The sequence below is a fragment of the Apodemus sylvaticus genome, chromosome 1 (genome assembly GCF_947179515.1).
Source record: "Apodemus sylvaticus chromosome 1, mApoSyl1.1, whole genome shotgun sequence".
Lineage (NCBI taxonomy): Eukaryota > Metazoa > Chordata > Mammalia > Rodentia > Muridae > Apodemus > Apodemus sylvaticus.
Window position 1 is genome coordinate 185,469,578 of NC_067472.1, and position 14,593 is coordinate 185,484,170.

Below are 14,593 nucleotides of genomic sequence, written 5' to 3' on the forward strand. Positions count from 1 at the left end.
TTTGCCACCAGGTGTAGAGTCTTGGTGTGATGTGGCTTCTTCAGGTATACCCTCAGTCTCCTCTCCAGAATTCAGCCCCAATTCCTTTATGTGCCCCCGAGAACCGACCCTTCTCATCCATCACCCACAGATGTGCCATCTCGCTGTCCACACGGGCCATCCTTGTCCTCTATCTAGATGAAGCCTCTTTCCCCTGTGCCTGGTCAGATCAGCCTTTAGCTGGCTCCCCGAATGCGGCCCCCATTACTCTAATGGATTTCCTCTCAATGGATTCAACTCTCTCTGGGGGCAAACCCGCCCGCCCCCACCTGTTCCCTTCCCTGCTGCTACCCTATAGGCCCCATCCACTTGTTGGAGCACGGGTGGGAGCAGAGGGGGGTGCCCTCCCCTTCCCCCTGCGAGTCTAGCGCCCAGCCTTCGCGCCTCTGGCTAAGCGCCCAGCCCCACGCGCCCCCGCGCGGCCGCCCGGGAGGGAGCGATGGGGAGGGGGGGCTGAGCGGGGGCGCGGCCGCCCTCCCCCGCGGGCGGGCGGGCGGGCGGGCGAGCGGGCGGGCGGGCGCGGCCGGGCCCCTCGGGCGGGCTGGGGCGGCGGCGCGGTGGAGCGCGGCGCTGCAGCCATGGCGGGCGGCGCGCGGCTGCTCTGGGTGTCGCTATTGGTGCTGCTGGCGCAGCTGGGGCCGCAGCCCGGACTGGGCCGACCCCGAGAGCGTCTTCGCGTGCGCTTCACCCCCGCCGTGTGCGGCCTGCGTTGCATCCACGGGCCCACTGGCTCCCGCTGTACCCCGACCTGCGCGCCCCGCAACACCACCAGCGTGGACAGCGGCGCGCCCGGCGGGGCGGCCCCGGGGGGACCCGGCTTCCGCGCCTGTGAGTGCGGGATGGTGCTCCCAAGGGAGGAGTGCCCGGAGGGAGGACCTCGGAGACAATGCCTAAGGGAGCAGGAGCCCAGATTCCACGTACAGAAGTGCTGGGGAGTCCGTGGGGTCTCTGAGGAAGAAGGGAGCTCTGAATTCCTGGTTTGGGGAGTGGATCCCCAGGGCGCTGATGTCAGGAGCAGTGTGTGCCTGCGGGAACTCTAGTGTCCCACGTGAATGGACTGGGACTAGCTTTTATCCCTTTCAGTCAAGGCGAGGATCTCAGAATTGAGGGATCTGCCAACTTTTGAGATGGGGCCCAAATTCGGAGATTGTGCGTAGTGGGTCACCAAGATGTGTTTCAGAGTTGCATGGGGCGGGGGACATCTCAAGTTTCTGGGTCTGTCTTTGAGTGGGGAAGACTAGGAAAGTCTGGCATGGGACTGCTTGGGGTGAGGAGCTCAGCGGGAGGAGACCCAGGAAAGACGGGGTGTCTTTCGGCAAGACCTGAATTACAGCGGTTCCACGTGCGACCGATATCCAGATAGGCGCCCCCTGGGGGAGGAAGGGACCGGTTTGCGCTTCGGCTTGCTCCAGACAAGGGGAGCATTCTGGGGTTCAGGTGAGGTCGGGAGGACGCGCCACCTGCTAGCCCAGAGTGTGAGGATGGACTGGGGGGGTCGGATTTTCCTTGCTTCCCACCCCTTACGCCCTCCGGAATGGGGAGTGGGGCCCCTGGCGCCGAGAACTCGCCCAGCCTGGCCCCCAGCCAGCCCAACCCGGCCGGCGTGAGCTCATCTCCCGCCCGAGCCCCCGCCCGCTACCACTCCCTCTCTCCGCCCCTTCCTCCTTCCTTCACTCTCTCCCGGCCCAGCCCCAACTCGCCCGTGCCAGGCGCCGTGCCCATACGGGTGCCAAGCCCCTGGAGGCACAAGGAGGGACATGTGAAGGCGGGCTGACCTCGGCGAGACCCCTATGTCCTTAGCTCCCTGTTCTTCTAGTGTTATGGGACGTGAAGTTAGTTTTGCCCATTTAGCAGTTAAGCCCTCTGGTCTGGGCACGCTGAGCTGGGACTCTGTAGTAGGCAAGCGAGAGCAGGCAGGGAAATGACTCAAGAGACTAAGAAATATCCCTAAACTTGGTGGCTTCCTCCCATCTGAGACTCTTCCATTTTTGCAGTCTTGCTTCTCGGTCGAGCCCTTCTCTGCCATTTAAAGGACCCCATTAAGGTACCTGGAGTCCAGGATTAACGCTCCCGCCAGAGGATCCGGGGTTTTTGGCCACCGGATCCAAAGGTCCCTCTCCACCCCGGGTGAAACACTCCAGGAACTCCTCCAGCGAAGTTCCTTCTCCCTCTCTGGAGGTACTCCTCCAGGCTGCGCCCCTCCCAGGAGAACTCTAATATTGTCACCCGGCGGCTTCTCACTTCCCCTGAAACATTGACGCATGAGCCTTAAGTGGACATAATTCTCCCCCTCCAACATCGCCCCCCACCCCGATTCTCTTCCAAGATAGCCTCGTTTTGTTTTGTTTTTTCTTCTCTTTCTAATGTAGCCTTCCCAGACCTATCCACAGAGGGCCATTAATCAAGACTCAGGGGCAACTAGACCCTTGGCTAGGGAGGAATAAGACTTTCCACCGATTCCTAAGGTCCCGGCAACCTGTGAGTCTTAAGGTGATAGAAACTATCGGACTCCGCTTCTCCTGGCCCTCAGCTCGCTCACATGGGCCACACCCCCGCCTCCAGAAAGTGCGAGAGTCCTGTTTTCTAGGCAACTATCCGAAAGGACTTGAAAGGATCTTGGTTGAGAGCCTAGATTTGGTCTGAGCTAGCCTCACCCTGCCTCCTAGAAAACGGGTCGTCTTTGAACCCCAAGAGTATTGCCTCCATGCTCATGCCTGTCCCCCGACTCGTCTAGACCGAGGTGGCTCCCCTGCGCTTCCTTTTGTACAATCGTGGCCCGGAAAATCACACACACACCTCCCCGGACAGCCCGGGCTGTCTGCTCCCTCCTTCCCCTGAGTGCAGCTGTCTCCAGCTGTTTTCGGCAGTCCCAGGGGAGGAAGGGAGGGGGGTGCCCTCGAAAGACACGTCCGGCCTCCTTTGGCTCAGCGGTCCGGGGCTCCCCAAGGGTCCGGAATGCGGAGACGACGCCCTGGCCCCGCTGCACCCCTTTCTTTGTTTACCCCGCCGCACAGCTGGCAGTGCCCCGCCCAGAGGTGGCCAGGGGCCCGGAGAGGGCGCGCGGAGGGGAGTAGAGGCGCGTCCCCGCTACTTGCCCCGCCCGGAGCTACCGGAGGCGGGGGAGGGAAGGCTGAAACTCTGCAGGCTGTAGGCGGGGGAACTGGGCGGGGCTAAGGCGCTTAGCTCGCCCAAGAGTGGGAGGGGCGTGAGCCAAGGGCAAATCAGAGGGAGGGAAGTGAGTGGGCGGAGATAAGGCTATCAGGTACCTGGGTTGGGCGGAGCTAACAGTGTCAGGTAAAAGGCCATGTGGGCGGGACTAGAAAGGAGCGCCTGGCCAATGGGAAAAGCCTGGACGTTTTGGATTCCAGCTGAGACAGAAAAGGGAACTGTGGGTTTGTTGGGAGCGAAGGTAATATCCAGTGGGCGGGAATAGCACTGTCTGGGCGGGGCTTGAACTCAGGAACTCAGCCAGAAAATGGGAAGGTGAATGAAATGGAGGGAGGAGGCGGAGTGAGCCCACTTAGAAGGCGGGACTATGTGATAGCCGCGCGACTTGACCCACCCGATATAATCAGCCAGCTTTGGGGAAGGTTGTTGTGGTAGCATACTGCTATAATCTTAAAAATTAGGAAGCGGAGGCAGGAGTCAAGAGTTAAAGCATTGGCTATATAGTGAATTTTCGAGGCTTGTCTGGGCTACATTAGCCCCCTATGTTAAAACAAAAGCAAACAAACGGAAAAAGTCACCTACGAAGGAGAGATGTGGGATGATGTACTTTGAGGCCCCCGCCTCAGCGCTGGGGACTGAGTTAGCTGTCTGCCAGGCACAGTACTAATTTTTTGTATCCTTGCTTTCTTCTCAGTCCTATGTCCCTTGATCTGTCACAACGGTGGCGTGTGTGTGAAGCCTGATCGTTGCCTTTGTCCCCCGGACTTCGCTGGCAAATTCTGCCAATTGCATTCCTCGGGGGCCCGGCCGCCGGCCCCAGCCATGCCGGGCCTCACCCGCTCCGTTTACACAATGCCACTAGCCAACCACCGCGATGACGAACACGGTGAGGAGAATTTAGCCAAAGGACCTCAGATTCCGCTTGCCTCGGGAACCTGACCATTCTCTGACCAAGTTTGTTGCCTTCTCTGATACCCTCCCAAGGCCGGCTTGGTGGCTTCCATCTGTAATCCCACCACTCGGGATGCAGAGGCAGGAGGATCACTGAATATTGCAGGCCGTGTTACATTACCATGCCATCCCCAACCTCCCCCTCCCCGCGCCACAGTATCAAGCACCCCACCCTCAGCTCACCTCTCCAATCTACTCCTAGCAAGGCAGAGCCCGATCTCATTGTCCTTCTTGCCCCTGCTCAGGCGTAGCATCGATGGTGAGTGTGCACGTGGAGCACCCTCAGGAGGCATCGGTGGTGGTGCACCAAGTGGAACGTGTGTCGGGCCCCTGGGAGGAGGCGAGCCCCGAAGCCCTCGCTAGGGCAGAAGCGGCGGCACGGGCCGAGGCGGCGGCGCCCTACACAGTGCTGGCACAGAGCGCGCCCCGCGAGGACGGCTACTCGGACGCCTCCGGCTTCGGTTACTGTTTCAGGGAACTGCGCGGAAGCGAAGTGAGACGAGGCCGGCGGGTGGGGTGGGGGTGGGGGAACCCCCTAAAACATGCCACCACGCGGGGGCGCGCTCACACCTCACTTCTTCTACAGTGTGCATCGCCGCTGCCCGGGCTCCGGACGCAGGAAGTATGCTGCCGAGGGGAGGGCTTGGCCTGGGGTGTTCATGATTGTCACCCGTGCGCAGAACACCTGGGTAAGAAGCCCTGGGTCGTCCCCAAACCTCGCCTCTTCTCGTCCGGGCACAGATAAACCCTAACCACACATTCTAGCTATATCTACCTACCTTGGGGCGGTCATGTCTATCTAGGGTTTTCCATACCATCGAGTCCATTTTCCTCATTTTCTGATTTCGGTCACGTTTCTAACGGCTTTTGTGCCTTTGTCTCATCCGTGCATTTCGAGAGCCTCCGACCTTACTGAGCAGTCAGGCTAACTCGGTAGTTCAAACCACACTTCACTCCTTTAAACCCTTCCCATTTCATCTTTCTTCAGAACTTCCTGGTTATCTCTCTGCCAACCTGTCCGTGCCCAATCCCTCCTTTCTCCACAGTGAACTCCAACCGAGTGAATGGCCCAGATGGACCTTGTCCAGCCGGCTTCGAGAGAGTTAATGGTTCTTGTGTAGGTAAGGCACGGCAGAGGAGGGCAGGGAACCGAGGTTGGACTGCCAGGGACTTAGTAGTCCCAGACTCGCCAAAACCTCCCTCAACTCTTGCAGATGTGGATGAGTGCGCCACAGGTGGGCGTTGCCAACACGGGGAATGTGCCAACACTCGTGGCGGGTACACGTGTGTATGTCCGGATGGTTTCCTCTTGGACTCTTCCCGCAGCAGCTGCATCTGTGAGCCACCAGGAAAGGGGGCGGGACTCTGAAGCTGCCTCCTAAATCGCTCATGACTTTAGAAAACATCCCAGGATCTTTCTGAATTCTTAATTCCCTCAGATACTCCAAACCCTTCTAGACTTTCAGATCCCCCTTGGGGGTTTATTCTGGACCTTAGGATCTCTGCACTGATTTCAGTCGCCCCACCTCCAGCTCTCTAACTGCTCACAACCAACTCCCTCAGACTCCCAGAATCCTGAGTTCCTTTCAGACCGCCAAATTCTCTAGACAGCGGTCAGATTCTTATATGCAGATTCTCATTTATGCCTTACTTCAAACCCTGGGCACTCTGGGCTCTCCCTGAGATCTCCCTAGATGCCCCTCCCACTTACCCACTAAATTCTCAAGGGGGGGCATTCACACACACACACACACACACAGAGAGAGAGAGAGAGAGAGAGAGAGAGAGAGAGAACTGCTGTACTTCCCACCACCCCTGAAGAATTTCTTCCCATCCCCCAGCCCAACACGTGATCTCAGAGGCAAAGGGCCCCTGCTACCGGGTGCTCCACGATGGCGGATGCTCGCTGCCTATTCTTCGAAATATCACCAAACAGATCTGCTGCTGTAGCCGCGTGGGCAAGGCTTGGGGCCGAGGCTGCCAGCTCTGCCCACCTTACGGTTCAGGTGAGCAAGCCCTTCCAACCCATCCCTTCCTGACAGATGTACAGAGACCGTAGTAGTCGTAGGCCCCGCCTTCTGCCTCTAAAGTTGGCAGTACCTGGCAGAGCCTCCGCCGGCCGCCCTCCCAAAGGCTTCATCAATCCTGGGCTTCTCCTCCATCCTTAGCCACGCCCACCCCTGAGACGTACAACCTTAAAGTTAGGCTGACCAGAGCACTGGGCCACCATCCCTAAGGAGGAAAGCTCTCGCAGCTCCACCATTGGCTTCTTTGGTCGGTACACTACTCCATCAGCATATAAGTCAGACTCCTGACACTACCTCAGACCAAGCTCTGTTCCCAGCCAAAGCCTACTTACAACTCACAAGATTTCCTTTGGTCGCCTCCTCTGCCCTCTCCTCGCCTTGTTCTCAGAGGGTTTCCGGGAGATCTGCCCAGCTGGCCCTGGTTACCACTATTCTGCTTCTGACCTCCGCTACAACACCAGACCCCTAAACCCGGATCCACCTCGAGTGACCTTCAACCAACCACGTGCTCCACCAGCTACCCCTCGGCCACCTTCAGGTTAGCTGAAACCCAGACGGAGGGGGTGCCATTTCCCAGGTGCTGCGAGAAGCCGACAGGAAACGAAGTGGAGGAGCAAACACATCCAAATTTAGATCCCTATACAGATGCTCTTTCTTTACCAGGCTTTCTGCCTACGCGGCGACCTGAGCCCCGCCCTGACCCTGGGCCACAGCCTGAACCCCGGCCTCAGCCTGAACCCCGGCCTCGGCCTGAATCTCGACCTCGGCCTGATCCCCAGCCTCGGCCTGAATCCCGGCCTCGGCCTGAATTTCCCCTGCCCAGTATCCCTTCTTGGACCGGTCCAGAGATTCCTGAATCAGGTGCCATAGGAATCTGAGGGTGGTAGCCGAAATACTGTGAATTTCGGTGGGGAAAGGCCTCTGGGTGAAGGCGTTGGGGAAGAGATAAGGAAGTGTGGGGAGAGGCAAGAATTTGAGAGTTTGGGTAGTGGGTCCCTCAGGTACTAGAGTCACAGCTGGCTTCCAGTTCTCTGCTCAACAAACAAACAGTTGCATCCCGAGGCACCAGTTCTTATCCTGTAAAATGGGCATCATGGGAGGTTTCAAGAAAATACTTCTGAGTCATGGGGTGAGTGTCTTTGAGGGTGGATTCAGGCAGAGTTGATGAGGCTCTCTCAGAGTAAATGACAACATGATCTCGAAGATTAGACTTGGCGAGGCGACACTCATGAAGGTATCTTAGAGGAACTAAGGGCAGTATTCTGGGGTAGAAGGGACGAAAAGTTCAGACTTGTGGGAACCTGGCTGACTGGCTCCTCCAGGTCCCTCTTCCAGCGTGTGCCAGCGAAACCCCCAGGTTTGTGGTCCTGGACGCTGCGTTCCTCGGCCAAGCGGCTACACCTGTGCCTGCGACCCAGGTTTCCGGCTCGGCCCCCAGGGCACTCGTTGCATTGGTGAGCTGGGCAGAAGGGATTCTGCGTAGTCGGGGCTCAGACGGAGGGTCAGCACGTAACTAGCCTACTCTGTGCCCTCAGACGTAGATGAATGTCGCCGCGTCCCCACCCCCTGTGTTCCCGGGCGCTGTGAGAACACACCAGGCAGCTTTCGCTGCGTGTGCGGCACGGGCTTCCGAGCAGGCCCGCGGGCTGCCGAGTGCCTGGGTGAGAATCCCGCCCCTCTAGGGCCCAGGCTCCACCCCCTACTTGGGTCTTTTCTTTGCCGGCTCCTTTGCTCCCTTGCCGGTCCCTCTAGATCACAACACCCTGGCCAAGATCAGCTAGGCCCCACCCCTGCTCTGCACCTAATTTGGCCCCTCCTTTCCCTGTGGCCTGGCTTTTGCCCTAGCCCCGCCCTCCCTATCCTGGAGTAGCTCCCGCCCCCAGGCACCGTCTGAGTTCTACAATTTCTGCAGTTCATCTGACAGCGACCCCTGACTCCACTCCAGCTCTCGCCTCAAACTACCCTTTCCTCTCTGGCTCCGACTCTGCCTTCCTTTTCTTCCTTTGATCCTCAAAGATTCCTTTTCCGTCCTTGCCCTTGCCCAGGTCCTGCCCTCCCCAAATTTGCTCCCTCCCACAATCTTACTCTCAGCTTGGGTCCCAACTAGCCCTCGTTCTAACCTCTGGATGCGAGCTCCGCCTTCCCTTTAAGCCTACCCGCCCTAGCTCCGCCCACTTCTTTGGTTCCGCCCCAGGCTAGCTCTTGTCCTAGCTTCGCCTCGCCCTCGTCCTGCCTCCTGCTCCTGGCCTTTCGTCCCTCAGGGACTGAGTGTCTGCCCCAGTTCTAGCCTCTGGATTCTGCTCACAGATGTGGACGAGTGCCGCCGCGTGCCGCCGCCGTGTGACCGCGGGCGCTGCGAGAACACGCCAGGCAGTTTCCTATGTGTGTGCCCCGCCGGGTACCAGGCAGCACCGCATGGAGCCAGCTGCCAGGGTGAGGGGCTTGGAGGGGACAGAAAGAAAGAGGGTGTAAGGGGAAGGTAGCGATGAGGTTGGAGAAGCCAAGCAATGGGGACAAAAGACAGCTTACTCACGGGGGACATAGAGCAGGATCCGAGAGCCACATGTGGTGACCTGGATCGGATGGAGAGGCCAAGGGTTGCAAAACAGAAGGGGCCTGGATCATGAAGAACGGAAAAACAGATGGAGAAGGGATGGAGGTGTGAGTTATTGGGAAGGGGGGCTGATTTATGGAAGACAAATGTAGCCCAATTCATGGATACCCAAGAGGCAGAATTCCAGGAACCAACCAGAGTCAGAATGAAGCTCCTGCAGAATGTGGCATGGTGTGGGGGGTGACTCACGCCGGACACCCCGGAATATTCTTTGCTCCATGTAGATGTGGACGAATGCACCCAGAACCCGGGCCTCTGTGGCCGTGGGGTGTGCGAAAACCTGCCCGGCTCTTTCCGCTGCGTTTGCCCGGCTGGCTTCCGTGGCTCGTCGTGTGAAGAAGATGTGGATGAATGTGCCCAACAGCCTCCGCCTTGCGGGCCAGGCCGCTGCGACAACACCGCGGGCTCATTCCACTGTGCCTGCCCAGCTGGCTTCCGGTCCCGAGGACCAGGGGCCCCCTGCCAAGGTGAGGGTGCTGGACCCAAGCCTGCAGCGCCGCGGCTCTCTGGGGAGATGGAGAGAGACATTGCTTGGGAGTAGAGGCCTTAGGATGGGCTCTGGGACAGAGGCTGGGTCAGTAGAGTATTGAGAAACCTGGGAAGGTCTGGCTGAATTCTGTCTTTTTTTTTCCCAACTGAGAACGGACCTGTCCCTCACATAGTGGCCTTGAACTAATGATCCCCCTGCCTCTGCTTCCTGAGTATTAAGGGTGTCCACCTAGAACCAATGCCTGTCCCTCCTCCTATTTAAACTTAAAAAGGAAACATTTATTTGTTTATACAGGGGGTTGAGGGAGACGGTGGGTGGGCCCGGGCCACTATGCCAGTGCGTAGGTTGAGGACAACAGACTGGAATCAGTCCACTCCTTCCACCTTGTGGGTCGCCCTCTAGCCTTTAGGCTTGATGCAGGTGCCCGAGGCAAGAGGACTGGTTTGAATTATGGCTAGCCTGGGCTACCCTGTGAGACCTTGTGGAATGTTGGGGGTGGGTGGGTAGGGATGGCAGTGGGGAGGGGCCTGGGCCAATTCCTCAACTTGATTGGCCTCTTCTGCCCAGATGTGGATGAATGTGCCCGGAGCCCCTCGCCTTGTGCCTATGGCCGCTGTGAGAACACGGAAGGAAGCTTCAAGTGTGTCTGCCCTACAGGCTTCCAACCCAACGCTGCGGGCTCCGAGTGCGAGGGTGAGGCCGGGGAGGGAGGGAGGAGTGTGGGTGGGTGAGGAGGCCTGGGGCCACTTCCTCAAGGCTGCTCTCCCCCCCTTGCTTCTCAGACGTGGATGAGTGCGAGAACCACCTAGCGTGTCCTGGGCAGGAGTGTGTGAACTCACCTGGCTCCTTCCAGTGCCGGGCCTGTCCTGTCGGCCACCACCTGCACCGCGGCAGATGTACTGGTGAGATCAGGCCTCGCTGGGACCTGGGACCTTAACCCTGTATCTTAACCCTGCTCACCCAGATGTTGACCCTTGATCTGATCCATGACCCTAACTTGACTCATAATTTGGGACCTGGACCTCAGTCCCTTTACATGAACCGGGACTCCTAAGTTTGACTCTTGCTTCATGTCCCACCAGACCGGAAGTCCTTGACTTGACCTTCTTCCTAACCATGGGTGACGCCTCCTGACTGTGTAGCTTAGGAACATGCGGTTCTGCAGGAGCATTTTAGAGCTAACCATGACGCTTCCTAATAATCACTGACCTTGACTCTCAACAAAAATACATTTCTGGACCCACACTGTTTCCAGGCCTTAAGTGTGGCCCATGACCCTACATTTTATTGTGCCATTTTATCTTAACCAAAACAAACGAAAACCAAAAATTCCTATAATTCCGACCAGTTTTTCCCCTGGTTCACCATCCATTTGCATCCCTTCTCAAAATCTCTTCCCTAGAACTTAATTGGGTCCATGATCCTTGACCCCGATACTCACGCCTGACATCAGTCTGTAACCCCTTACTCTAGCTGACTTTGACACATTTGTTAAGCAGAATCTTTTTTTTTTTTTTTGGAGGGGGGTATTTTCGAGACAGGGTTTCTCTGTATAGCCCTGGCTGTCCTGGAACTCACTCTGTAGATCAGGCTGGCCTCGAACTCAGAAATCCCCCTGCCTCTGCCTCCCAAGTGCTGGGATTAAAGGCGTGCGCCACCACCGCCCCACTTGTTAAGCAGAATCTTACCGAATGATGTAGTTCATAATACCTGGACTCATCCCTTAACGCAATTTCTGATCCCCATTGCCAGTCTGGAGTCTCTTTCCCTGATGCCAGGAATCCCGGTAGAGATCAGATACCCAGATCCACAGCACTTCTTAATCCCGGAGTACTCTGTTCTTTACTCAAGACCTTTTCCTTTCATTCCCACCAACCCGTGTGCTCCAGTGGTTCCCTTCTGAACCCCTAACCCACTGTTACAGATGTGGACGAATGCAGCTCCGGCACCCCTTGCGGTCTCCACGGCCAGTGCACAAATACTCAAGGCTCCTTCCACTGCAGCTGCTCGACAGGTTACCGGGCGCCATCTGGTCAACCCGGGCCTTGTGCAGGTGAGTTAGCCAGCCAGCCAGAGGGTCTGGGAATAGTGCCTGGATTCTTGAGCAAAGCCCATTAGAGATGTAAAATGGACTAAGAAAGGATTTTTCAGGGAAACTTAAGTCTTCAAGGTTGCAACTTGGGTGTCAGGGTTACAACATTATGGGTGGGGCTTACTTCGGGAGACCAATGGCACAAGCCTGACTCTTGCGTACCCTAGACATAAATGAGTGTCTGGAAGGCGACTTCTGCTTCCCCCACGGAGAGTGCCTCAACACGGATGGTTCCTTTACCTGTACCTGTGCCCCTGGCTACCGGCCTGGACCTCGCGGAGCATCTTGTCTGGGTCAGTCCCCAGGCCGTATCTGAGTGGAAAGAGTGGGCTTACAGCAGGAAAAGGAGAAGGGAAGGAGGGCAGAAAGGGGACTCTGGATTTTTTTGAGGGTTTGGGGGAATCTATATGGATACTGGGGTATAGCTTTTGGGAGGCCTGGAGGGCGCAATCATGGAGGAAACAGGATACTCAGGAAAAGTTGGAAGCTGGCGGCTGGATAGTGGTTGGAAAAGACCTCTGGCAGGAGGCGGGGCTTGCAAAAAAGGTGGGGCCTGAAGCAGATTAGGTGAGGTCTTCCTTTGAGGTTTCGGAACTTGGAAGGTTGGGCCGGGAGAACTGAAGGGGTGTGGCCTGGGATGTTAAGCAGAGGAGGAGGTGGTGGGCCTGGGTTTCGGATGCCCTGTCCTGCAGACGTGGACGAGTGCAGCGAGGAGGATCTTTGCCAGAGCGGCATTTGTACCAACACTGACGGCTCCTTCGAGTGCATCTGTCCTCCTGGACACCGCGCCGGCCCTGACCTTGCCTCCTGCCTGGGTGAGAGGCCTCCTCCCCTACACCCTTCCTGTTTGCTCCCCCACCCTTTCCTTATTCACCCTCTCCTCCACTTCTCCCTCCCGACCCTCCTGATCCTCTTTGTCTAACCTGTTTGGTTCATATGGCCTGGTCCTCAGACATTGACGAGTGTCGTGAACGGGGACCTGCCCTGTGCGGGTCTCAGCGCTGTGAAAATTCTCCTGGCTCCTACCGCTGTGTGCGGGACTGCGATCCGGGTTACCACCCTGGCCCTGAGGGCACCTGTGATGGTAAGACCGATCCTCTAAAACCTGTGGCTGGTTGTGGGAGCCCTCTCCCCTGGAAATCAGGAAAGAGCTCTCTGTCTCAAAAACCTGGAAGGAGAGGTTCCCACGGCTAACACTCCCTTTCTCCCTTCAGTGTTCTCTGGGGAAAATTAGCCCCTGCTGTTCACATGCATTTTCTTTGGTGGGCGGGAGCTTTCTTATCAGGAATCGGGACAAGTTAGAAGCCCTCCTGTTACTGAACCATTTTAATATATTTAGAGGGACGTGGTGCAGGATGAATCAATATTTTCTATAACCTATGAAACAAAATTATTATGGGCTGCATTTCCCTTCCTAGTTGGCTAACTCACGAAAATCTCACTTCCTCAGACCTTAATCATTCATTACAAAAAGCTCAGTAAGCAGTTGCTGGTGCCAGACTTTGAGGGCACAGCAGGATCCTTGAGCTAATATGGTGTGTGTGTGTGTGTGTGTGTGTGTGTGTGTGTGTGTGCGCGCGCGCGCGCGTCTGTGTATGTGTGTGTATCTGTGTGTGTATCTGAGTGTGTGTGTGTGTGTATCTGTGTGTATGTATGTGTGTGTGTGTATGTATGTGTGTGTATGTGTGTGTCTGTGTGTGTGTGTGTGTGTGTGTAGACATGGCTGGCTTGGAATTCACTATTGTAGGATACTCTTGCCTGGAACTGGAACTTACAGCATTCCTCCTGTCTCAGCCTCCTAGTGCTGAATTTTAGTCACACACCAGAGCACCCATCTCTGACTCCCAAGTGCTGAATTCCAAGCATATGCCCCCCATGCCCAGCTTAAAGCCCAGGCTTAATAAAGAGGGTATGAGACTGAGAATGTCCCACATCTGGTAGGGTCCGTGCCTCAAATGGACGATGCCCTGGGTTAGACGCGGGATAAATGCATAAACCCAGTGCCGTCCTGTGATCCTAGCATTTGGGTGTTAGAAGCTGAAGAGGAGAAGTTCAGGGCCATCCTTGGCTTCATAGCAAACATGAAGCCAGCCTCAGCTACATTAGACCCTAAATTTAAAAAAATGCTAACTTTAAAAGGAGAATGATAGGGGCTAGAGAGAGAAGACTCAGCAGTTAGGAGCACTGAGTGCTCTTCCAAAGGTCCTGAGTTCAATTCCCAGCACCCACATGGTGGCTCACAGCCATCTGTAATGGGATCTGACGCCCTCTTCTGGTTTGGATGAAGAGGGTACCAGTGTACTTACATACATAACATACATAAATAAATCTTTATTTTTAAAGGAGGGTAATATGTGTAGTGGCACTGTTTCTACAATCCCAGTAATTGGGAGGTGGAGACAAAAGGAGGAGTTTAAGGTTACCCTTGGCTACATGGAATTCAAGTCCAGCCTTGTCTGTATGACATCCTGTCTCTAAAAGAAACAATTTAAAATTGAAGAAAAATAAGCTGAGCATGGAGGCTTATGGCTTTAATCTCAGATCTCCAGAGAAGTTGAGCTAGCCTGGTCTACAGAATGAGTTCCAGGTCAGACAGGGCTGTATAGTCTCAAAAAAAAAAAAAAAAAAAAGGAAGGAAGGAAGGAAGGAAGGGAGTCAGGGGACAGGCATAGGTGGAAAATGATGGAAATACAGTACTCATGTGAAATTCTCGACAATAACAAAAAGCGAAAAAAATAAATGAGCAGACATGGCGGGGCATTGCGACAAGGACATTGCTCAGGGAGGCGGAGTAAGAGGGCTGGACTTTGCTGTGCCGGTGAATGAGGAGAGGGGCGGTGTGATACACATAGTTGTGGAGACATATCTAGCAGAGAGAACCGTGTGAGCCAAGACCCTGAGGTGGGGCCCTGTTGAACTGTTTGAGAAATTGCATTAGGGACTTAAGAGCACGCCTGTAATCCCTGCACTCTGGGAGGCAGAGGCAGGCGGATTTCTGAGTTCGAGGCCAGCCTGGTCTACAGAGTGAGTTCCAGGACAGCCAGGGCTACACCGAGAAACCCTGTCTCGAAAAACCCAAAACCCAACCCCCCCCCCCCAAAAAAAAAGAGGTACTAGACTAACCAAGCCCAGGGACTTTTCTCAATCTTAGCGACTAGAAGTGGCATTAGCAAACCCCGCCCTCCCCGCCCCAATCTCAGGCCTTTGACACC

General features: G+C 56.1%; 1 protein-coding gene across 3 annotated transcripts in view; it reads left to right on the forward strand.

Moving 5' to 3' along the window:
* Positions 1-571: 571 nt before the first annotated feature.
* Ltbp4 (latent transforming growth factor beta binding protein 4) overlaps positions 572-14,593 on the forward strand; it is a 28,740-nt gene continuing 14,718 nt past the window's right edge. The window contains exons 1-19 of one of the 3 annotated variants that reach the window (XM_052168330.1): positions 572-867; positions 3,902-4,093; positions 4,404-4,651; positions 4,745-4,847; positions 5,205-5,279; positions 5,373-5,495; positions 6,000-6,164; positions 6,574-6,723; positions 6,849-7,046; positions 7,508-7,639; positions 7,721-7,846; positions 8,493-8,618; positions 9,024-9,266; positions 9,857-9,982; positions 10,072-10,191; positions 11,214-11,342; positions 11,549-11,674; positions 12,074-12,196; positions 12,334-12,465. In XM_052168330.1, coding sequence (XP_052024290.1) covers positions 618-867; positions 3,902-4,093; positions 4,404-4,651; positions 4,745-4,847; positions 5,205-5,279; positions 5,373-5,495; positions 6,000-6,164; positions 6,574-6,723; positions 6,849-7,046; positions 7,508-7,639; positions 7,721-7,846; positions 8,493-8,618; positions 9,024-9,266; positions 9,857-9,982; positions 10,072-10,191; positions 11,214-11,342; positions 11,549-11,674; positions 12,074-12,196; positions 12,334-12,465 — 2,887 coding nt within the window. In that variant the 5' untranslated portion in view covers positions 572-617. The remainder of the gene's footprint in view (positions 868-3,901; positions 4,094-4,403; positions 4,652-4,744; positions 4,848-5,204; positions 5,280-5,372; positions 5,496-5,999; positions 6,165-6,573; positions 6,724-6,848; positions 7,047-7,507; positions 7,640-7,720; positions 7,847-8,492; positions 8,619-9,023; positions 9,267-9,856; positions 9,983-10,071; positions 10,192-11,213; positions 11,343-11,548; positions 11,675-12,073; positions 12,197-12,333; positions 12,466-14,593) is intronic. The other 2 variants (XM_052168323.1, XM_052168336.1) reach the window with 2 other exon arrangements.